Source organism: Sodiomyces alcalophilus, assembly GCF_042370955.1.
Source record: "Sodiomyces alcalophilus JCM 7366 unplaced genomic scaffold ACRALscaffold_2, whole genome shotgun sequence".
Taxonomy (NCBI): Eukaryota; Fungi; Ascomycota; class Sordariomycetes; order Glomerellales; family Plectosphaerellaceae; genus Sodiomyces; species Sodiomyces alcalophilus.
The window spans coordinates 4,953,685-4,975,509 of NW_027263533.1; the positions used below are offsets into that span (position 1 = coordinate 4,953,685).

General features: G+C 53.5%; 10 protein-coding genes across 10 annotated transcripts; 7 read left to right on the forward strand and 3 right to left on the reverse strand.

The window, feature by feature from the left end:
- Nucleotides 1-410: 410 nt before the first annotated feature.
- On the forward strand, nt 411-1,786 carry ACRALDRAFT_207956 (uncharacterized protein; the record flags this gene model as incomplete). Its single annotated transcript, XM_071022362.1, has 10 exons — nt 411-425; nt 522-569; nt 659-686; nt 761-796; nt 821-986; nt 1,043-1,180; nt 1,225-1,300; nt 1,328-1,609; nt 1,641-1,660; nt 1,684-1,786. The coding sequence occupies 10 exons, from the start codon at nt 411-413 to the stop codon at nt 1,784-1,786; spliced, it is 912 nt and encodes a 303-aa protein (XP_070877852.1).
- A 22-nt stretch (nt 1,787-1,808) lies between these two features.
- Nucleotides 1,809-4,266, reverse strand: ACRALDRAFT_207957 (uncharacterized protein; the record flags this gene model as incomplete). The annotated part of the gene is made up of 12 exons (XM_071022363.1): nt 1,809-1,854; nt 1,926-2,423; nt 2,573-2,604; nt 2,656-2,823; nt 2,862-2,933; nt 2,971-3,383; nt 3,429-3,536; nt 3,815-3,890; nt 3,930-3,971; nt 4,043-4,124; nt 4,165-4,213; nt 4,254-4,266. The coding sequence occupies 12 exons, from the start codon at nt 4,264-4,266 to the stop codon at nt 1,809-1,811; spliced, it is 1,599 nt and encodes a 532-aa protein (XP_070877853.1).
- Nucleotides 4,141-5,354, forward strand: ACRALDRAFT_1061925 (uncharacterized protein). Its single transcript, XM_071016506.1, has one exon. It carries the CDS (start codon nt 4,321-4,323, stop codon nt 5,113-5,115), a length of 795 nt encoding a protein of 264 aa, XP_070877854.1. The 5' UTR covers nt 4,141-4,320; the 3' UTR covers nt 5,116-5,354.
- Nucleotides 5,355-6,076: 722 nt separating this feature from the next.
- On the forward strand, nt 6,077-11,283 carry ACRALDRAFT_1061927 (uncharacterized protein). Its single transcript, XM_071016507.1, has 2 exons — nt 6,077-9,304; nt 9,404-11,283. The coding sequence occupies exons 1-2, from the start codon at nt 6,723-6,725 to the stop codon at nt 10,590-10,592; spliced, it is 3,771 nt and encodes a 1,256-aa protein (XP_070877855.1). The 5' UTR covers nt 6,077-6,722; the 3' UTR covers nt 10,593-11,283.
- Nucleotides 11,284-12,900: 1,617 nt separating this feature from the next.
- Nucleotides 12,901-14,189, reverse strand: ACRALDRAFT_1075248 (uncharacterized protein). The gene is made up of 3 exons (XM_071018353.1): nt 13,676-14,189; nt 13,456-13,565; nt 12,901-13,347 (listed from the first exon to the last, which is right to left on the reverse strand). Exons 1-3 carry the CDS (start codon nt 13,903-13,905, stop codon nt 13,289-13,291), a joined length of 399 nt encoding a protein of 132 aa, XP_070877856.1. The 5' UTR covers nt 13,906-14,189; the 3' UTR covers nt 12,901-13,288.
- A 718-nt stretch (nt 14,190-14,907) lies between these two features.
- On the forward strand, nt 14,908-16,300 carry ACRALDRAFT_1080500 (uncharacterized protein; the record flags this gene model as incomplete). Its single annotated transcript, XM_071019030.1, has 2 exons — nt 14,908-15,579; nt 15,671-16,300. The coding sequence occupies 2 exons, from the start codon at nt 14,908-14,910 to the stop codon at nt 16,055-16,057; spliced, it is 1,059 nt and encodes a 352-aa protein (XP_070877857.1). The 3' UTR covers nt 16,058-16,300.
- Nucleotides 16,301-16,306: 6 nt separating this feature from the next.
- On the reverse strand, nt 16,307-16,789 carry ACRALDRAFT_1061929 (uncharacterized protein; the record flags this gene model as incomplete). The annotated part of the gene is made up of 1 exon (XM_071016508.1): nt 16,307-16,789. A coding segment is annotated over exon 1 (173 nt), but the record flags the coding sequence as incomplete, so codon positions are not given.
- A 219-nt stretch (nt 16,790-17,008) lies between these two features.
- ACRALDRAFT_1061930 (uncharacterized protein) lies at nt 17,009-17,506 on the forward strand. Its single transcript, XM_071016509.1, has one exon. It carries the CDS (start codon nt 17,064-17,066, stop codon nt 17,334-17,336), a length of 273 nt encoding a protein of 90 aa, XP_070877859.1. The 5' UTR covers nt 17,009-17,063; the 3' UTR covers nt 17,337-17,506.
- Nucleotides 17,507-18,283: 777 nt separating this feature from the next.
- On the forward strand, nt 18,284-19,233 carry ACRALDRAFT_2040915 (uncharacterized protein; the record flags this gene model as incomplete). The annotated part of the gene is made up of 2 exons (XM_071021105.1): nt 18,284-18,770; nt 18,926-19,233. The coding sequence occupies 2 exons, from the start codon at nt 18,284-18,286 to the stop codon at nt 19,231-19,233; spliced, it is 795 nt and encodes a 264-aa protein (XP_070877860.1).
- Nucleotides 19,234-20,647: 1,414 nt separating this feature from the next.
- Nucleotides 20,648-21,821, forward strand: ACRALDRAFT_2026286 (uncharacterized protein; the record flags this gene model as incomplete). The annotated part of the gene is made up of 2 exons (XM_071020379.1): nt 20,648-20,782; nt 20,868-21,821. 2 exons carry the CDS (start codon nt 20,648-20,650, stop codon nt 21,819-21,821), a joined length of 1,089 nt encoding a protein of 362 aa, XP_070877861.1.
- Nucleotides 21,822-21,825: the final 4 nt, after the last annotated feature.

A 21,825-nucleotide genomic window follows, 5' to 3' on the forward strand; every position in this document is an offset into this window, starting at 1 on the left:
GATCGTGATGGATTTTTGATGGGATCAGCTTTTGCGCCTGGCATTCTCAGACGGCCCCATTAGAGTCATCGGTTGAGAGATGGGTGGCTTCTTTTGTATCGCTGGACTTTTTGCTTGATCTAGCTGCTGGTCGGTCTCCCTTCTTACTCAACGACCATTGTTTCGCTTTGAACTTCGTACCGCGGCAATGCCATGCCAGTGCTTGAGAAGAGCTCCGTGTTACCGTTGTTGTCGCTGACAAAGGCATAAAGGGAACGCAGGCATTTGTTTGGTCATTTTGTATTCGATAAGATACCATATAACCCCTGTTTTATTGTGTTAAAGGTACTTTCGCGGTTTACCCTTTTAGGAAATTCAAAAAGGTTCGAGAAGCGTACCTTTACTAACAGCACCTGAATACATATAATACAATGCATAACCTATTCGTACGTTGTATATCATCCTGGATCCGATTCTAATCCCTAGTCAATATCAGGTTCGAATAGCGAAATACCAGCTAAAATAACTGTCCGGTCCTCAAGCAGTCCCAAAAAGAGAAGAAGGACGAGGGCAAGGACGATATCAGTTACGTCAATACCGCGTTAAGGAGCTACAAGTTAGACTAATAGGGTACTTAGTCCCCCTTGTTCGGTACATCTAAGCCCTGCATTTCATATAGAAAATGCCTTCTTTTGATGTACCTACTTGTACTCTATCCGCTTATTATCGTAATACTATTGGTGTATTTGGATCCGCAAGTACACCACACACAATTAAACAGGGGTTAGAGGGTACGAGACACGCCACACCGCCTTTGGTTAACAGACCAATCAAACAGAAGAATTGTACCCACCTTTCTGCCGCGCTTCGCAGCGAATGAATAGAAAATCCTTCCCAAACTTGATCATGGGTAAAATCTTACTCTGCTTCATCACCATTCGTCTCTTCCGTTTTCCTTTTGGCCACCGGTTTGACATTTGTTCCCAACATATCCCGTGGAACAAACAGTCTTGATTACACCGAGTCCTTGTCCGTCTACTTAGTCCCTCCATTGGCGTGCGAGTGCCGCCTCGGGACGTTGGCTGACTAAACCGCCGATTTACAGATACAAGCGTGTCGCTGACGGACTGTGGCCAAAAGACGACGGGAAGGAAAACGATGCGGACGCATTTATGCGTACCTTGGAATCTTTACGGCATATGTGTGTACAGCAATGAGCTCTCTCCCGTGCTCTTCTTGCTGAAGGATGTTTTCTACGTGCCAAGAGGAACACTGCCCAATCATTACCAAACACCTATGGCGCTCTATATTCATAGCTCGGGTGCATGAAGATTGGGCGACATGCTAGTTCAACGTCTTTTTCCTTTTCATTTCCTTCTTCCATGACGCTCATGACATGCTATGTTTTATAATCATTGTACGGGGATCCGTCGACGCCACTACCTGTAGTGACATATATCGTCGCTTCTCGGCGACGCACTGGAATTTACGTTGCAAGGACCTGTTGCATCTGCCGTTTTCCATTTTCTGGCGTCCTTCACATCTTCGAACCGCATGGTGTTCTAACGAGATTTGCCAGAGCGCATCGGACATTGATTGGAGTGCAGCAGACATTACCAAGGAATTGTCAGTTGCGATCAGGGACATTGTGACTCCACTAGTGCATCGACATTCTCGCATCGTGTGGCATCAGCAGATGTGTAGAATTAGCATGTTTCAGTTGAGACTTCTCCCGACGCGCTCATGTTTATGCGTCCCTAGGTACGGAAGGAAGCTCTTTGGGACATCCTTGCGACGTCGGCGCTAAAAGGAAAGCTTTTATGCACCGGTCAGAAGCTGGTGCGAGTCCAAAGGGGCAGCTTTTGCAAGGACGGGCTAGCAAGGTATTGGCCATGGCCATCGCCATGCTTATATTTAACCACTACTTAAAAGTCTCCGCCGCCCACGGCTGGAATACCTCCTCCGCCCACTTGGCCAGCCGCCTCAGCATAGCTAAGATCCGATATACACCGAGAAGGTTCCTCGTATGGCCAAAGCTACGCTCCGATGTCAGGGTCATACGCAAGGGGTCTTCGCTATGCTTCCACGCCCACATAATATGCCACTCATGGCCGTCTATTCGTAAAAGCGGTAGAGTCGGAATGTGGGCGTTAGGTGCAAGCTGCGTGACTCTTGCAAACCACGCGTATGTCCAAATTGCGAGCTGTGACATTCCAGTCGTGTGCTTGGCCAGCGATTTGGTCTCAATACTCACAGCGATGAGTCTTTTTTTCAAGGGATTGTAAACGGTTTGATTGATGGTGCGGAGGTCTTGCCTGTCGACAAAAAGTCTCATGGCCTCCTCCGGCTCGAGCGCAAGGCAGAAATCTACATTTTGTGACTGGAGTGGTTCGCCGGTCTGGAGATTACATGGAACGTACTCGGGAACGATGGTGGCGCTGTTGCTAATTCAGAATGGGTTAGACTATTGATGCAGTCAAGACTAGTAGAGAAAAGCAGTAAAGGAAAGGTGGAAGATTGAATTAGTCCCTCAAAAAATCAAAGCGGTGGTAAAACGTGCTCAGAGGTAATGGGTTTCATGATGTAAAGACACTTGACAGATACGTACATGTTGCGGGCCCGAATCTTTGTGGCGGTGAGGTTTTTAAACGCTATACTGAAGAGCGGTGACTGCACAGTGCAGTTCCAGTCTGCCTCGTGTGCCATCTCATACTCGCACCGGAGGGCCTCGTCCACAACGTCCCTCAATAGGTCTAGTTCTCGTAAAGCGGTCTCGCTGGAAAGATGGTAATCGCCGAGGATTTGAGAGTCATGGACGGGATCGAGCGTGGTAGATACATGGGCCTGGAGAGGAGAGTCCATAGATTAGTACCGCATATTACTTTCTCCCTGATTATGCCAGCCTTGCGCGTCCCTCCCTTCGCCGGTAGAAGACGGCGGCCAGAGAGAACAGCCTGTGCGACAAACAGGGTTAGGGTATGATGGACATACGCGGACAGTGATGGGGATCGTCTTAAAACCGTCAGAGATCTCCGAAGTAGAAGTATACAGGGAATGGGAATCTGGGGGAAGGAGCTCTGGGTTGAGGGGCATGAAAGTAATGCCGGCAGATTCCAACTCGGATATATGATCCGCGGTGCTTGTCGGTTGTTTGCTCGTGGCCGTCGCCGTTGGCAATAGTATTTTCTTTGACGGGGGCGCATTCATTAAAAGGTCGTCTCCGTAACGTTTCGTCTGCGAACGGGTGATTCGTTGCGTAGCACCCTCTTTCTTCTTCGGGACCATTTCGTTCAACTGAAATTTTTGGTGTCTCTTTGCTCCTTCAACTTCTTGGATCCAACGATTGATGGCGTCGCGGGACATTTTTTGCGCGAGGGTAGGCCACAAACGGGAACTCACGTGGTCTCAGTTCACCAGTTTAGCAAATTGTTCAAGTGGCCTGTCTGTACAATTGTATTCGTCAGTATATTTCGCATGGAATTTCAAAATATGACTTTGGGAAGGAGGGCGGCGGTGACTCCTGCCGCGAAACTGGAGTACCGGTATCCCGGAGAACCCTGCCTGGTAGGCCTTGCCCTTTTAGAATAGGTATTGGACTCTGGGCGTAAGGTCCCGGTATATCATCGAGTCATAACATAATGGATATTCTCAAGTATCTCTCGGGTATCCTCCCAGCTAAATACAATGGTCGGCTACCTAGTATATACGTTGTACCTCCGGGACGTAGCTAGCGCCAGGCTGCGAGTATCGTATACGTTATACGTAAACAGCGTACTTCGTACACAAAATTAACAGTAGATCTATTAACTCAATTAACTCTATTAATTCAATTGACTCGGTTGATTCAATTGACTCGGTTGATTCAATTGATTCGGTTGATTCAATTGAATCAACTCAAAACCAATGCGAGGCTGTTGCCATGCAATGCCATACAATGTCTTACCTGGTACGGAGAACCTCCCAATTACCTGTCGTGCTAGGGCAAGATCTTTCTGCTTCAATGTGTTCACTTTATCCTTCTGTTTCTTTTTCCGTTTTGCCTGCTTCCCTTTAGTCCCACCACCATATTTTCTTCCACTCCCTGTGCGTACGTGGGCTGCAGCACTGATGCCACGACCACCCTGATCTTCTCCCTTTGACTGGGCCTAGTAAGACATGTAGATGGGTGGCAAAGGCGAGCATTACTTGTCCGCACTGCAATGGACGGACATAAATCCTGCATCGTACCAGGAAGCTTGACCGGTACTGCTTCCAGATACTCTTCGATGGCACACCTCGCTTCATCATCCGGTGCAGCACACTTGATTTCTTACATTCTCCCTCCCAATACCATTGAAAAAAATGAAGATCTTCGCTGCTGCCATTGCTCTCACTACCCTCATCGGCCTCTCTTCAACCAAGCCCATCAACATACAATATAAAGATATAATCGACAATGCTATGGACGGTACGCGTGTCGCTAAGCACCGCGGTCTCCCCGGCACCCATATAGGCGGCGACGAGGACGAGGACGCCGAGGAGGCCGGGAACCTGCCAGCTTACTACACCGACGAACCGATCCCCACCGAGACCGTCTGCCTTGGTTATGAGGCGCCAGCCCCCACGCAGCACATCGCGGATAGGCCTGTCCTGACGGGTCGGGCATCCGTTTTAGAAACGAAAATCATCATTGATGGGTTACTCATCGAGCTAGTCAACCAGTTCAAACCGCTCCGTCATGCTGTAAAATTCTTGGAGGACCTGGGATTTTCTCCTCTTGGTCGCCTTACGAACATTGTTGTGGAACTTCTTTTCTTTCCCAATGATTCTCTGGCTCAGAAAAAGGCAACCGCGGCCATGATCCAAGCCTACATCGACCGCTTCAGCGACCGCAACACCGGCCGCAACATCGACGACACCGACGACGACATCAACGACGACATCAACGACGACCATCAACAACGACAACGACATCAACACCGACGACGACAACCAATTCGACAGGGACGCAGCTCCCCATCGCACGCAGTCTCTCTCTTACGACAAGCCATTGCCCAGGATATGGATATTATGGTTATCCTTAATCATTTCGAAAACACCTTGCTATCTATGCTGGTCAACAAGGAGAAGGTCCTGAACAATCGCCCACGGGCGTAAGTGACTGATAGAGGGTACACGTCAAGACAGTGACAGTAAGTCGATACTTGTGTCTGGTCACTGGAATGGTATAATTCTAGGGTGAGGATAGTATTTACGGTACCCGGTACAGCACCGTGGACAGAAGTCATGGAATAGAGCGGTACGACGTATAAATAGAAGAATAAAAGAAGATATAAAGAAAAGATATAAGATTTCAAGGCCTTTCAGGGCCTGAATACACCAGCAATCAAGAACCGAAAACGCCTTAATTACCTATACTCCACGTCATTAAGCTATAGGAATCTACAAGGGGACTGCCAAGGCGCTAATAAACACATCGTGCACGCACTGCATCGTATTGATTCGTACCTACCTACCCGGGTTTGGGGGTTTATAGGTCAGAGCCCGATGACTGGTCAGACTGTCGACAGTCTTAGAACTTCATGTTGACAGTTGTACCTCTGACCTGGCTCTGGTCAGAGCAAAATCCTCTGTTCAAGCTCTGACCTACACCCCACCCAACCCGGGTAGGTACCTAGGTAGGTACCTCATCAAGACAGACGAGACGGACTTTTTTAGGGTGGGGAGTCGTCCATTGCTGTTTGTTCACTTTGCACTTCGTATGAGATTTCCAGTTCCTCGTCTCCGCCGGTCAGCGCCGTTGGTGTGGGCCGGCATTGGCGCATTATGTATTGGTACTGCACCTGGTATAGCGGCTGTGCGTGCATCTTGGGGGCATTAGTGCCGGATTCAGGTATCTGTCTCACTGGAAGCCCCTTGAACAGGTGGTGTGGTGGGCAAATCAAGCCGCCAAGTTACGAGGTACTTACGCTGTACATACATGTACATACAACGTACACGGAGGGCCGCTCAATCCCAGTCGCGCACCTCGTCGCTCGACAAGACCAGATCCCTGTCTCGAGGGTCCTTCCTTCCTTCCCTCCTTCACCACAGTTGCTGTCTCTGGAAACAAACCTGGCATTTTTCTTTTTTCTTTTTTCCTTTTTCCATTCTCTTCTTCTCATTCTCACCCTCTCTCACACACCTGTCGTCGGGAGAATCGTGGATAGGCGGTTTTCCAATCCCCCGCCCATCCCTTCGCTCCATCAACCTCCCTCGTCGTTCCACGTCCATTCTCGCGTCAGTCTTTTCGTCGAGCCCGAGTCCAGTCGAGTCGCAACCCTTGTGCTACTCGGGCCCATCCTGTGCGCCCGCTTCGACATCTGTAGCTCGCTCTAATATCAAACTGGGACCGCTTGCCTGAGGGACTGTAGGCCTCCATTACGACGACAAACCGACTTCCACGACGGATCGCTGGGCAATACGCATCGTCTACCTTGATCAGATCCCCTGTGACTTTCCTTCATTCTGCCGGCCAGAGAGACACGCAGTGTTGTCCGATGTTTGTGACGGCAGCGAGGGGATTTTGAACGGATTGCACATACCCTTTTCCCGGTACCGGCGGTCTGTAAGACCTGGGTACCGCCTTTGGGACGCCAATTGCCCGATCGCGACTGTCTGCAGCAACGCGCCTTTACCCGCCCACGAGCCTTGCCCAATCGCTTGCCCTGCCTCGAGCCTGTCACGAATTTGCCGGCCATGAAATGAGCGGCCCAACTCTGACGATGGCTCCGGCCGTCGGTCTTGATTCGACTCCCGCGTTTTCTCGGTCCTACTCCTCTCCCGACCTTGCGAATCTCCAGAGCGATCCGACTTCGGACCGGTCAGACACAACCGGCTTATCTTTTTTCGAGGTTCCCTCGTTCGACTCGACCCCGGGGTTTGACGCCAAATTGCTCTTCGACGCCCAAAAACCTGATTCCCCATCATCCGAGGCCAAGATCGGTGTCACCGTCGCCGTAAAGCCGGCCCAGGCGGACTTGGAGAGGCCGGAAAAGAGGGCTAGGAGGTATTCTCTCGTGGAGCGGCCCAAGTCATGGCTTCCCACCTCCAAATCGGCCTCGAGCCTGCAAGAGTACCTCCTGGACCGCCCAAGTACGCAATCAGGAACCGAAAGGACAACAACCGATGGTCTCATGTTGGCAACAGGAAGCGATTCTGGGCTGGTGCGGGAGGTCGACGTAGGGACGGTGAGCGCGAAGGAGGATTCTGATCCTGCACGAATGTCTTTGATTTCCCAAAGGCCACCTCTACCCCAAAGCAGTCGTGTAGGTTCGGCGGGCGAAAAGCCCGCCTCCAAGTTTGATGCAAAACCCCTCAGCTCCGCAAAGAGTTCGGCGAAGCGAAGTTTTCTCTCACGACCCCTCACTGTCGGGGACCCAGACATTCCACGGCCAGCAGATGACTCGAAAGGGACTTCCCGAACTCTCAACCGGGCGAGCTCCTACTTTACTAAGATGAGGTCCCGTCCCCAAAGCGCTCTCGTCAAGTTGAGTTACAGCAGGAATAGCTCTAGCAACAATAGCATAAGTAACGATTCTGACACGAGCTGTTCCTCTTCCGCGACTAGCCTTGCACTACCCGTCACCACTTTCACCATTGAGCACCAGGGTACCCTGAAGACGGCTTCCTTCGTCGATGGCAGCACCACCTCGGCAGATGACTCCTGTGCGGACATGGCCCCTTGCCGAGACCCCCTCTGGAAGCCGTTTAAGGCCCTGGATTCCGAGTCCGGCAAGTTCTCCAGTCGAGACATGATCCAACGCATGGAACTCGTGCGCGCGGCTTTGCTGCCCTTCCTTCGTGCCCACACCAACCATACCTCCAATACCAAGTCCCTCTTGCCCGAGCATGTCGAGTATCGCGCCAATGTACTCGACAGGTGGTGGAAGGGTCTGCTGGAGATGCTCGACGGTTCTGGCCATCAGCCACTACCAGGGGCGGACCGCCCGGTTCTTCTCAACATTATCATCGCCGTCATGATGCGCCCGGAATGGAGGCGGGGCGCCTCGTACATGATGCCTTTGGCGGATAGATCGCCGAATGAGCGCGTTCGGACCAGACCACGGTCGTTGTCTTCCGGCTCCAACGACTCTAACCAAGCCGGCTTGGCCGTGACCTCGGCGGAACACAACGTCAGAGCCATGTTCACTGCAAACCTTTTGAGGCAAATGGATATTGTGGTTCGGAGAATGGGCCAGCGTCATGCGCCTTTGAGCCTGGTGGATTTCAGCGGAAAGACCTGTGCCTACGCTTTCTTCTTCGCCCCGGGCGTCGCAGAGATGCTCGTGCGGGCATGGCGTCTGACCCCCGACCTCATGCGTCGCGTCGCCCGAGAATTTGGGCTGCCCGAGAAGGATACCGGAGAAAGCGAGGATATTGTCGCGCTATTCCCGCCGACCCTGGGCATGCTGGGGTGGACTGATACCAAGACCATGCTGGACCGGCTCAGAGTGGAACCGAAGCTTTCCATGGCGGCCGCGAGGATTAGATGGTACGGGCCCTGGCTGATGAGATGGGTGGGCCGTGACACGGATTTGTTCTTCGTCTTTTGCAAGTATTTCCACATCCTTTCTGATGAATTCACGCCGCCCGGCCTGCCGCTCGTCGAGAAAACCAGGTCGCCTGCCTTTGCTCTCGTCCATGCCCAGCTACTGTCCGCTCTCGACTGGACCATTCACCGCCCAATGGACGAAGGGGGGCTCATGCCGACCGCGCCTTCGTACGACTCTGCATACGGGGTCGACACCTTCATGCCTCTTGGCGCGGTAACCGGCGCCCGGCCCGATATGACCACGTCCCAGAACCGACTCGTCGCGTTACTCAAAGACTTCCTCGCCGAGGACTCACCTCATGTGCATGGTGCCCGACACACGTTTGCCGAGGCTTTCATGGCTGTGTTGCGCGCCGCGACAGTCAGAATCTCCCTCTTTGACATTGGCGCTTGCTGTGTGTTGTGCGATTTTCTGGAGGAGGCCCTCGTCGCCTACGATCAGTTTGAGGATGCTGATGGTCGTCCGAATGTCACCTACATCGACTGGTCCTTCTGGTTTGACGTCTGCAAGAAGATGCTTGGCACACTTAACTCGTCCATGGAAGTCCGGCTTTTCTCCTTTGTCTTCGCCACCTGGGATGCCATGGCAGCCGATCCCCGTCGGAAGCAAAAGGTGTGCCTCGAATGGCTGCTAGAGGAGAAGAACTTCAACGATTACTTCAACCATTGGAATCCCCTGGTGAGGGCCTACTTCATGCGCCTTTTATGCTGGCGGGTCTGTCGGGACACTGGCAGTGCAAACGAGGTCGATGCGTAAGTGGCATATTTTGAATTGCGGCAGGCCTTTGCCGTCCTTGGGGCTGGAAGCGATTGATTGAATATTCTTTTGCTAACCCAAATACCGCTACACAGTAAGATCTTCCTCACAGTCGCAACCCGCCTCAAATCCACTTGGGCCCACTATCTCTACATGAAGGAAACGGCAGAGCAGGCGGGAAAATTCCCCCCTTCGACGGCACCCTGTCTCCCTACCCCTGGTAAAAAGTTCATGATCATCCGCACCGAAGTACAGCCTCATCAGGCGGGCTTGTTCATGAATTTTGATTCCTTTCTACAACCACTTCACGCCTCCGACCCGTCGCTTTCTGGACTCTTTGGTACCGGGACGAACCCCAGCCCTCCGTCGGATGCCAAAAGACGCTGGTCTCTACTGGGCAAGGTCCTCTCCCTTACAAGCGGCTCGTCGGCGGGCGACACGCCTGCCTCCAGAGGGTTGTTGGAAAGTAATGTTGAGCAGGCGGGCACGAATTCGGGCAATTCGCTGGGCCGTTATCCCCCCTCGTCGGCTCCTTTGCCTCCGCCAAAGCCGCCTTCCTCGGCCACATCAGATGGTAGCTCAACCGGGTCTGCGCCCGTCTACTCCGAGCCGCAATACGTCTTCAAGTTCACCCTTGGCGTTCAAGTCACGCAGCCTAACCAGCTGCGCCAGTGGACTCTTGTTCGACCCAGACTCCCGCGGATGGCTCAGGCATGGGTAAATGCCCGCTCCAGGAGCGGCAGCGACCCGCCGCCTCCCGCGCCACGCATACCGGCACCGACACGTCGCGTTTCGGGCCTTCGAGAGGGTGGCCTGATCAGCGAGGCGAGGAACGCCAGCCCGCTCTCCTCGCCCACCCGCACCCCCACCTCTCACCGCGCCAGCACCGAAACCCCGCCCCAGCTTTCCTTCTCGCCGAGCTTCACTCGCTCCTTGAACGAGCCGCTCGACTGCGATACCAGTGTCTTGACCAAGGAGACGAGGGGGAGTGACGACAGTGCGACACCATCGTCTGCGCCGTCCCGCGCTACGAAAGACAGCGCCCCTGCTGGCGATGCGGACAGTGGTCGGTCGACGGTGGATACGTTGCTTCTGGCTGTTCGACCGACCGGGTTCTACGCCAAGAATGCCATTTATTCGGGGCGGGCTCTAGCCGAATGGAACGTGATTGTTGCCGAGTGTAATGCTTTCGTCGATCGAAGGAGGGAGGAGGGCATATTGGGCCTAAGCGAGGTCGAGGTTCCGATACTCGGCACGGAGGGGATGGGGCTCAAGCGTCTATGACTTTGCTCATGGTCGTCTGAAGGAAAGGAGGTCTTTTCCTTGGCGAAGCTTTCACACGCGGCATGCCAGGTCATGTGACGGGTCAATGATTCCGACGCTTTCCCTGAGACGCAATGGGGACCGCATCCGTTGCCAGCAGACATTCCGCGGCGTTCAAGACGACAACGTCTCCCTCATTCCTCTACCATCTTCTATGTACACTTACTCGACCTTCGGCATGGGATTTTCCTTGGGCTTACACGCATGCAATTGTAATGAACACCGACACGACACAGGCGGCATTGTCGGTTTTATTGTTTTTATTTCTATTTCTATAAGCGCATGCCTCTGCACACAAGGAAACTATGGTCCGAGTCTGGAGGAACGAAAAAAAATATATAACGGATTCTGGTTCCGAGAAGAGAAGGCAAAGGTGTTCTGGTACGACGGTTATGACAAGACGGACAACTTTCCACATTGGTCTGGCTTTTATATTTTCTGCGTTTCTTTTATTTCGTTCCTGTGATCTTCTTATATTGTGTGCTCGTGGTCTGGGCAGGAGTCTGGCTACCTAGGATAGCGGATGCCACCTGATATTATTAGAGGTTGGAGCATAAGCGGTGGGAGTTTACTTTGCATCTTCACCATAGCCAATTGAGAAGCGTTCTCTGCTGCGCCTGGCGTATGTTCCGGTTGTTACTTTGTGTCCTGTTTAAGTTATGAAGGGAGGGAGGCTGTGGCAACAAGCCATACTTGGTTATGCTCTTCTCGACCATCCTCTTTTCCCGTGCCGATTTACCTCGTGTCGACTGCAATTGCACCTTGTGGAAGAAGTACGGGAAATGAGAATTGCTGGCTAGATAGCTGGTGAAACTAGGGCAAAAACGTGGAACATATGATGACACGAATATGCACAGCAAGGTGTTCTTGTAGATGGGTGCCACCATTAAATCCAGATCTCGATACACTGATAGCAAGCGATGCAATGGTAGGTCGGTCGGGAACGCAGGCCGAGATGGGTGACCAGGGGGACTTGTTGGGGGAGGTTGGTGGGTGGGGAACGACTCCCAGAACTGACCTATCACCGATGGCTCGAAGTCTCAATCGGGAAAGGAGTGTTCCTCACCGAGTGACCGACAGGTTCGCCGGCATTCCGTGTAAGAGATGAACACTCTTACAATCCTGATTGTGGTTGGAAGAAGCATCCGGATTGTCACGATTATGGGTGTTGATTACTGGGATAACCACAGGTCGCTTTATCAAACTCCACGGCTTGCAGGTGATGACTTGGGCCACTCCAGATGGCGCCAATGGCATTTTGATTATGGGCTGGGGCTTCGCGTCCCGATGACGATCTTGTTTTCCAAGGCGGCAGACGGAGGAGGATGGTCTGAAGATTTAAGGTAGTTGGTTTTTTCTATCTTCAGAGAGATTCCTAATTTCCGGGATCCATCGACATGATTACAATTGAATTGGTGTTCAATTTCTACTCCAGGGATATATACACCTAGAACCGTCACTGCTATAAGACGTGACTATTTATTTATCTTTTCTCTAAACCTTCAAAACAACCAAAGGAGGGAAAAGACAGAAAAAAAGAAAAATGGAGCTGACCATCGTTTTCTCTTTCTTTACCCTCATTGTCTTTGCCGTTTTTGGCGTGGCTGCCCCTTCCACACCGATCCCTGCGAAACACCATCAACACCATCACGTCTTCAAAAGCCTCCGTCACCGCCACCGCCCCGAAACACACCACCAGAACCACGGACCTCACCACACGGATATTAAAAAGACGGCCTACTTTCCCTCCCGTCCTCCGGCCGAGGAAGAGAATGGACCCACTGCTGTTGCCGCGTCGAAAGGGGCCTGGGTACCGTAGTCGGATGACGATGATGGAGAGGAGAAAGCAACTGGGTTCGGGCCAGGCGGGAACGAATTTATCCGAGGGTTGTTTAAAAGACAGGGACCATGGCCTCGAGAGTTATATCTAGTTGGATGCTTCGGCTTGCCCGTTATGATGGCCCTGATCCTAGGGAATGGCTTGCCATTCATACAGTAACATCCATTGGATCTTGCATGATTCCAAGTTCATGGTGCCGGTTCATGTGAACTGGGATCGAATGCGGGGTTGAGCCACGTTTTGCGGCGCCACAGCGGGGCGAACGATGGATCCACAATCGCTGTTTTACGGTACGGATAGCGGATACGGTACTCCGTGGTGTGGTGTCACTGCATTGTTGGGAGGGTCACGTGACCTAATCAAAGGTTACTAGACGGGCATTTCACATCCAGAGGCACGGAGCAGAGTTTTCCCTTTAGCAGATCACAGCAGAATATCAACATCACGATTAGCCACTACATTTCTCAGAGTGCACGAGCAACACGACATCCTCACCTTAACCTCTCGCTTAGTCACGTCATTCCCTCTTTTCCGTGCACATGGGGAAAGAACGCAGCCGTGCTGCCGAGTACGACATTCGCTGTCTATTGTACTACGCTACGGATACAATAGGGTGCAGCTGTGCCTAGGTAGGCAGTGACTACCTTGGCGGTGGCCCTCCGACGAAGTCTGAACGTCCTTCTATCTGCCCATGTACACGATTCATCGAGGAAGTTCTCTGCGGCCCCTCGACCGTCGACGGAGCCAGCCTTGCAGCATCGATCTATCCTGTTATGACACTACGACCCCACAATACTGGCGGTGTGGTGTTTGTCTTTCAAGAGCCCATATGGCCATAGCACTCGAGTCTTCCAAGCCTGTTTGTGATGATGGCGTCTGCTCGATTGTTTTCCTACCGTCAGTCTGTCTTCCGCTCTCCAAGTTTCGCGCATCGTGGCAAAGAGGGCGAAGAAAAAGAAGGAGAGAGAAAAGTAGAAACCATACCGAGGTTGACGTCCGTGAACCTGTGTCCTCCACTACCGTCACCACACCTGGCTTCGAGGCGGTAACCGTCGAGGTACCTATACCAATGACAAGACCCGCCAAGGTTGCCACTAAAGGAACAAAAAATCATGGTAAGTATTGAGAATTTCAACATGCCGCGGCTTTGGGTTAGGTGATTGAGAGGATGCCCTTGCTTTGGACCCAAATGTTGGTCACTCACTTGTTACGTGGACTCATGACGCCGCGCGCGTTGGCGATGCATCGGTTCAGATCCAAAGACGTCCGATGGCAGCTGCCCGCGCCATTGCCGCAGCAGCACTCCAGGATGGGACTCGCGTTGGATCTACCGCTATTCCGCGTAGTGCATGAGTCGCAAGACCTGGTGTAGCCCCCGGCGTCGACCGAGGCAACGGCCAAGGACATGAGGAAAAGAAGCGAAGAAATCTTCATGATGGAGAGACTTGTCGGGGGGGACGGTAGCAGAGTGGAATATATATACAACGGATGTAAAGAAAAGGGGAGGAACACGTTGGTGAGAGGCAGGTAGAATGGGTGGAGGAGGCTACGAGACTGTATCACCCCTTTATAGTGTCGCGTGCACCAAGATCATAGACTGTGACTATTCGGATGTGTCCCCACTAGACATGAGGCGTAGGAAGGACACATGCATGGGGCGCGGATGGCGAGCCGTGATCGTGGGGGCTATTTGCCCCTGGCCTCTGCGGCACAGCAGGAACTGGGGCAAACTGGGGCACAGCAACAACTTGGGCATAGCAGGATGAATGCTGTAGTAAGGTTGCGGTCGAGGACCCCTCCTGCATATGCACGGCACAGCACTTTCTTTATAACAGCACGGCTTGGCATAGCATGTAGCAGCACGGCACAGCAGTGACAAGACGCAGCATAATCTCAACCAGGCGCCCATTTTCGCCCAAGTCACCCATGTGAACCGCAAGAAGACCCATAGAATTGCTGCGCCCTGCCCGGCTCAAGGTCTCCTTTAGGCCCATATGGGAGCATGTGATGTCGACGAAATTTCAGTGCGAGTGAGCCGGGCCCCACGCACAGGATCATCGTGGTATGTCTCGTTCGGTGGACCATGTGTAAGAGTAAGCATCCCTTGTCAAAGTCAAAGCCCAGGCCCGGAAAAGATGCTGAAGACTGTAGCCGAAGAGTTGAAATGTTGCACTTTGGGCAATCGTTGCGAAGCTTCACGAGCCTTGGCAGATCCTGCAAGGAGCCCGAGGGAGGCGATGAAAACAAGGAGGGAGATGGGACACCTTATCCGGCTTGCGTCTACTTGGCCGACTACGGACGCATGTATATATAGGATCCCGCTCCTGACTACACGCTCATCTGGGACCTCACTTCATCCTGCATCTCCGGTCCTCTTCCTCCTCCCACCATCAACGGATTCTCACCCTTTCCTAACTTCTGAGCAACCTGCACATGATGGTGTTGACGGCTCTTCTTTTCCTTTCCGCCGCTCGCCTCGGGCTGGCAACCAGGGCTTCGGTTGCGCGCGACTCGGTCAGCGCAACGTTCCATGTTATTTTCGAGGAGCACATTCCCTCCGGCACCACAGGCCTCAGCGTCTGGTCTCCCGACAAATCCACCCTGTACGGCCATTCATGCCACGGACCGCTCGCTCTCCAAGGTTCCGAGCTCTCCGTCGAGCTCAGCGACGACTCTGGAAACGGCGTGCTGTCGTTCGGAGGCGCCAACTACACTCTGGACTTTGACCCGGACGTGTCGGGCGGCATCTCGTGCTACCAGAAGTACAACCCGCTCCACGTGGTGGTCGAATGCCTTGTTCCTGCCGTGCCAGACGCAGCTCTCCCTTCTCCAGTGGCCCGTGAGGGTGCTGCCGAGTGTTTCTCCGGCCTCGAGGAAGAAGGTTTCGCGTCCGCCGTTGTGGGTGTAGAGATTGAGGAAGACGAGGCCGAGCCCCTGTACGAGCCCGAGATGCCGGAGATTGAGGAATCGGGGGATGGTTTCGACAACGACACCGCCACCGACACCGCCGCCGCCCCCCATATCAGGCCCAGATGCTGGCCAGCGCCATGGACTCATCCATTCAACAATGGCTCGCCGTCCCGGAGATCTCGGAAGAAACAAGTCGGAGTATGCCGCCCCCCTCTCTTCCTTGCACTAAAGCACGCCTATATAGCTCCCAATCCCCCAGGAACGCTTCCACTAACAAAAACTTGTATAGCCCAACCTCCGTTGCACCAATGGCGGCTGCGAGAACGGTTTCGGTCAGGCTGTTTCCGTCTCGCACTCTGCCGGTATCACCCTCAACGGTGGCACCTGGATCTCGGGAGGCTACAGTGTTTCGATCACGAAGGAACATTCCTCTGTCATGAACTGCGCTGGGGAAGGCGGTGACGAGGTTTGTGTTTGGCACTCCCAACCTCACCAGCGGTACCAAGCTCTCAGGCAGGAGAGGGACTGCCATGGCAACTTCGTTCGTTCCTCTGGGCGCTACTGGATCGATTCCCCCATGAGCAACCACAGAGAGGCCTATTTCTATTGTGTCAGGAATCACTGCCGGCATCAGGGGGCATCGTATTGGGAGGATCATGGCAGCGGCACATGGTAAAGACCATGCCATGCACCTGCAGGCTTGACAACAACTACTTCCAGCACGTGTGCTGATTCTTAAAACGAGAAGTAAGCCTGAGGGGGATAGCAGAGGATTTCCTTGTTGACTGTCAACAACCGGTCGGCGGTACTGTGGGATGTTCAAGGACATGCCACAGGACACTTTGGGAAGAATATGTGCATAGTTCCGTTCAATACAGATACCTCTAACTGTAGACCTAGAACAAAAAACTCAGTATGGTAAAATATATTATTGTCGAAGGAGATGGTAGCTGCGTTTTCCAATGTACTATATGATACAAGGCTTGATTCGGTGCTCAGCCCCTGAAATACACAAAGGAGTTGGACTTTCTCCGCAGACCACGACGGATGCAAACCGGCTGCTTTGATGCTTTGCAGAGCATGGTATTTTGTTGCTTATTCTGCTTCTCAGGTAGCGTAGAGCGGTTATGCTGACAGTCAAACGTCGGGTCTCCTGTCGAAGGGCCATGTTAGTGTCAAGACCAAGACGGGATGCGCAAGGCGCAGATTTCGGCCGAGTGGCCATGTGGTCGGCTCCGGCCCGGCGGCGTGGGTGGGGCTGTCGTGGGTTAGGGAAGTCAAGTGAGTGCCAAGCAGTCTCTCTGCCAAGCCTGCCGCGAACACCGCTCCCTCTCGGTTGAGTCGGGACCCAGTGAGCGAGGCGTGCTCTCCGAGGGCCGCCACAGTAACGACGAGAATGACACTGCTAGTGCGGTTTTCTGTGTTGTGAACACGGTCAAGATGACGGTCAATGGAATCCGATGCTATCCGCCCGCCAACAGCTCACGGCCCTTATCCTTTCCTCCTCTTCGGCACACTGAATGAGCTGCCCAGCCACGAGGGCGCTGCTCCAGTTTGCACCAACCTACCCCAACCTCATGAACGTCTCACTTTTAGACGAGTCGTTCTTTGGGATGGGCGGGGTGGTCAGGCAGGCGTATTCAATGCTTAGCAGGGCGCTTTGCAGCTTGATAAGGGCCGTAATGCCTTGGTTCATGGGGCCTGCTACCCAGCCGCCGTTACCGAGGATTAACAACACAGTTGTTGCGCAGAAGGACTTTCAGATGCCTGACACAGGAAAACAGCAACCCACCCGGCCCGAGCGGAGCCGACGAGGGCAGGGCAGATGGGTGGGGGGCCGGCTCGTCCAAGTGGGGCCGTTACACGACCCGACCCGACCTGGCTCACCAAGCATGGTTCAGCTCCGGCTCGACGAGCGGTTACTGACTTGGCTCAGTAGTGGCCGAAGGACTTGAAGGCGCTTGGCTTTTCTCTGCACCACTCTGGACTCGGGAAGGATGGAGCGGGAAGGCTGCACGCAATTTGGAGCGGGCGTTTTGCGGCGAAGCCCCAGTCAATGATGCCCTTCATGGTCGTGGCATGACAAGTCGCCATGCTCTGTAGTGTAAGGCGCGCCTTCAAGCGCGGGCCGAAGAATCGTACTGAGTAGCTGTTTCTGGGTAATGCAGTCCTGGACTGATAGAGGATGAAACTCTCCCGGTTTTCTTGAAATGGGCTATTAAATGTTTGACAAAGGGGGCATTAAACAAAGAAGATAATGACGGTTGAGAAACGTTAGTCCCTTGAACTGCCGTCCACGCGTACCTTAGACAGCAGACAAAACCAATATGGATGCACGTCACTCGCCTGAGAGGCTGGAGACTACGTAAGCTGGCCTAAACTTCTCACGTGACCAGCTGGACCGCCAATCAAGGCCAGTCCCAGCAATCTGATCGACAGTAGCTGCAAGAGGCCATCCAGGAGACGTGACTCGGAGCATTCCAGAACGCTGTCCATGCTTCGCGGTTTGTGGGAACCATCTCCGACACTTCCTCTTCTCTCCTCTTTCTCATACCCTTAGGATGCATCGTTGTCCATGATAGTCAGAAAGATTGTCAAACACGCGTTACAGCATTACCAGCTTCCTTCTGCATAAGCTGTCAGAAAAACTTCAGTGGCCCCGCCTTTCTGGGTCTTCCGTGCCCAGACGACAATAGAGATACTGAGTACTTTTCCACACACGACTTCAAATCTCCCTGGCGATGCTGTCACCTTCCTCCCGACTCTTCAATAATCGACTTAATATCTGATCGAGCCCCAGATCCGACCGACTCGACGTGTAGGACCACTCGGGCCCAGCCCTTCCTTCCACCACCACCTCCTCGGCCTTCTCGTCCTCGCCCACCACCGCCTTGCCGTCACAATGCCCTCCCAAAGGCAACTGCGCAGCCTCCTTGTCGGCGTCCTGTTTGGCGTATTCTTCGTCCTTTTTGTCACGTCTCGTCTACGCCCGCACCAAACGCCTGACGCCGGGACGATTCAAGACTTCTACCGCAAGACGATCCACGGATTGGAGAACAAAAGACCACCGGCGCAGGAAGGGATAGCAGCTGGATTCAACGACCAAGGCGTTGATCCCGAAGACGATGAGCTGGCCCGCGACATGGCCACCCGGCTTCGAGAAGCGGCGGACAAGGCCAAGGACCTGGCCAACAAGAAGGCACCGCTCAAGCCCGACCCTCCGAGCGAAGTCATCGGGGTCGGTAACTCGGCGGCCCACCAGGACAGGCCTGATCAAGAGGTGGATGGAGGGAATGACGCGGCATCGGAACAAAAGGGAGACGAACCGGATCCGGACGAATTGCTTGCCGTCGAGGCCGAGCTCAAGGCCTTAATAAGGAAATATCCAGGTAAGGAAGGAAGAATCAAAGTCTCCGCCTCTCCGATTTCATAGCGTCTTCACTCCCAACTTTTCTCTGGGCCGTCAATGCAATTCTCGCACCAAGTCTTGCTGCGATTCTTGCTTCTTATTTTCTTCTTCCGAGACTGACGACCCTTCTCCCAGTCCTCATCTTCTCCAGGACGTATTGCTCATTCTCGACGCGAGCCAAGGGCGTATTGCTGGACAAGTATGCCATCGAGCCGCCCCCCTTCGTCGTCGAGCTCGACCAGCACCCCCTCGGCCGTCGGATGCAAGACTACCTGGGCGAGAAGACGGGCCTGACGACCGTGCCCAATGTCATGGTCAACGGCGTCAGTATCGGCGGGAGCGATAACGTTGCCGAGCTCGATGCCAATAATAAACTAATCGACAAGATTGTTGGTCTCGCCCGTAGGAGGGTGAGCGACATGAGGCTACGTCTGCCACAGTAACCACTTGGGAATCTCCCCACCGGCACCACTGGTGGCACACCGCCGGCCGCCACCCCAGGAAAGCTTTTGGACGTACGCTCGCACAATATTTACATGTCGACGCTGTCTGGACGGGCTTCCTGATTGCATTATACTCACTACAAAAACCCCCTACCGGCGCACGCGCTGCAATATTCTGGCGTTTCGGAGTTGGCTTTCAATGGACTGGATGCTCGCATATCGAATGGGATGGCAGAGAGGATCATGACGACTGGGAGGACAACATCGACGGATGTCCTCGAAGCAACCGCACAGCTTGAATGAATGAGATAACCAATGCCTACTACTACTACGCTACTACCAGAGTGTTGAATGCGACGAATTGGCCAGGATCTCGTGGATTCCAACCTGTGTCTTTTACCGTCTTGGCACATCTCCCCTTCTCAGGTTCTCAATTCTCCCTGGGTATTTCATTCGGCCTCGGGGGTTGCTCGTATACAATGTACGGTTTGTCATGCCCAAACAGGTACTTAAGATACTCGTTCATTCACCCCACCTTTGGTACCCACCTTACCGTCTTAACAGCTCGTGTACACTACCGGAAAGGTCCCCAGTGTTCACATCGTACCTAGGTAGGTACCATAGGTACTGATAAACCTTCTGGACAACACCTCAGTTACTTCTGTTTCCGGGTGTGGAACTTTTCCTCATTGTCATCACAAGGAGGTCTAAGAAGTACACCATTAGCGGCTACCCTGTTGGTTTCCCTGGGACTGCGGTCGCCGTTTCTCGCCATGAGGACGCAAGTCATGGCGGGCGGGGACCTTGATGGCCACCCCTGTGGCCTCCTGCATCACTGCCTCGTCTTTGGCCATCACGGTTCCCTCTATTAATACCGGGGCACTGCACTTCACAATAGATACTCAGATACTCACTCGAGGTACAGACGATTACACTGAACCTTATCTTGCTTTCTCCATGCGTGTGGCGTCCGCCTGGCTGTGTCTAACTTCCCACAAGAGCACCCCTGAGGCGACTGCCTCGCAACTCCCCAATCACGCAAGGTGCCCATTGACTCTTCTGTCCACATAGTCGCGATCTACGGACCATCGAGGCGGGGGCCAAGTCCGAGTCGGTAAAGACATAGGAAGACCAAAGGGAGTTATATATCAAGTAGCCAAACCAGTGCCGGACCTTTATCGTAAGACTTCTTCGCTTCTACACTCCTTATCTTTGCCCCTTGCCTGCCTCTACCTCTGTCCTGACTCTGGCTGACGCTCTCTCGGGTCTACGCAAGGTTACCCTCGACCAACGAACCGGTTGATAAGTCGGGGACTTTCTCTTGCGGCCTCTCACTCGACAGGTTTACCATTACCTTTGGCTGTATCGTTGATTTTCTGCATTATACATACAATACAAATCAGCAGCAGGAAATATGGCCAAGCCACCCCAGTGGATAAAACCCACGGACAAGGATGACGACTCGCATCCTTTACAGGGCTTCGTTGTTCTCTTGGTTGCGCCGTTTCTAAGTTACGAGGGTATTCAGGCTCTCCGGGCCACCTCCACGGTTCGTCTTTGACCCTGTTTCCTTTTTTCTCTCAGCGGGACTCGGCTAGGAGATGCCATTGTTGCTGATCCTCCCCGCCTTCTAGAGCTTGCGAGACATACTCGACCGATACGAGCGCTCGATCGCCCTCGAACACTTCGCGCGGCACTGGTACGAAGTCCAGCCCCGGCACCTTATCCTCAGCTCAGAGACACCTACGCGCTATGTGATCGCGTTTCCCTCGTATGCTGCGATCCGGGAATTTGAAGGACGCGCGCGCACGATCCATTATCTCATCCATCATACCTCGTACCTCTCGGAAGGCTATTCATGCGCCGGCCTTGGGCAAGACTGCACTCCAGAAGAAATGGCCTACATAACACAAGGGCTTGAAAGGGCCCTATGGCTCTGCAGCCACATCGCCGACCTCGAGGCTGCGTCCTGGTCCTCGCTCGACGACGTGCCCGAGTCGCGCCGCCTAGACCAGCACATTGTCGGGGATCGCTGCCACGAGTGTGAAGAGGCTTCGGATGCGACAACCGCGGGGGAGAAGCTGCCTGCCCAGAACCCTGTTCGAGCAGCTCAGCTCGAGATTATCAAAAGTCTCCCGACAGTCGACCTGGCAAGGCTCGTAGTATTGCTCTTTCTGGTAAGACACGGGTTGATGGGCTTCCTGATAGACGAAGGCAGGGACGACGATGTTGAGTTACATATATGCCAAGCATGGTGCACGAGCGCAGCCGAGGCCACTCTGAGACATGGCGCCTTCTTTCTACACTCGCAGATCCAGGGCGGCAACAAGTGCCTGCTCGACGCAGCTGAAGTAACATGCCCCGTGGCCCGCAGGGTCGCTGAGCTGGTGTCCGAACTGGTCGAGGAGATTCATCAGTGGGAACGGGGGGACTCGGATATGCTGCCTGGACTCAACATGACCGTCCAGGGAACATTCCGCAAGAGGGTCGGGTGTGATGTGGAACACTCTCTGCATTTTGCGGCGCAATTGGTAAGCGGCCAGGACGTTAAGTGCGATCACTGTAAGAAGGTGATAGCCTCTGCGTGACGGG

Bases quoted from the DNA above. Each gene is read 5' to 3' on its own strand.
- ACRALDRAFT_1061925 (XM_071016506.1), top strand. From the start codon at position 4,321: ATGAAGATCTTCGCTGCTGCCATTGCTCTCACTACCCTCATCGGCCTC.
- ACRALDRAFT_1061927 (XM_071016507.1), top strand. From the start codon at position 6,723: ATGGCTCCGGCCGTCGGTCTTGATTCGACTCCCGCGTTTTCTCGGTCC. The intron at 9,305-9,403 runs GTAAGTGGCATA...ACCGCTACACAG, and splicing joins AGTGCAAACGAGGTCGATGC to TAAGATCTTCCTCACAGTCG.
- ACRALDRAFT_1075248 (XM_071018353.1), bottom strand. From the start codon at position 13,905: ATGAAGATTTCTTCGCTTCTTTTCCTCATGTCCTTGGCCGTTGCCTCG. The intron at 13,566-13,675 runs GTGAGTGACCAA...TTGTTCCTTTAG, and splicing joins GTCATGAGTCCACGTAACAA to TGGCAACCTTGGCGGGTCTT. The intron at 13,348-13,455 runs GTATGGTTTCTA...ACAATCGAGCAG, and splicing joins GTTCACGGACGTCAACCTCG to ACGCCATCATCACAAACAGG.
- ACRALDRAFT_1061930 (XM_071016509.1), top strand. From the start codon at position 17,064: ATGCCTTGGTTCATGGGGCCTGCTACCCAGCCGCCGTTACCGAGGATT.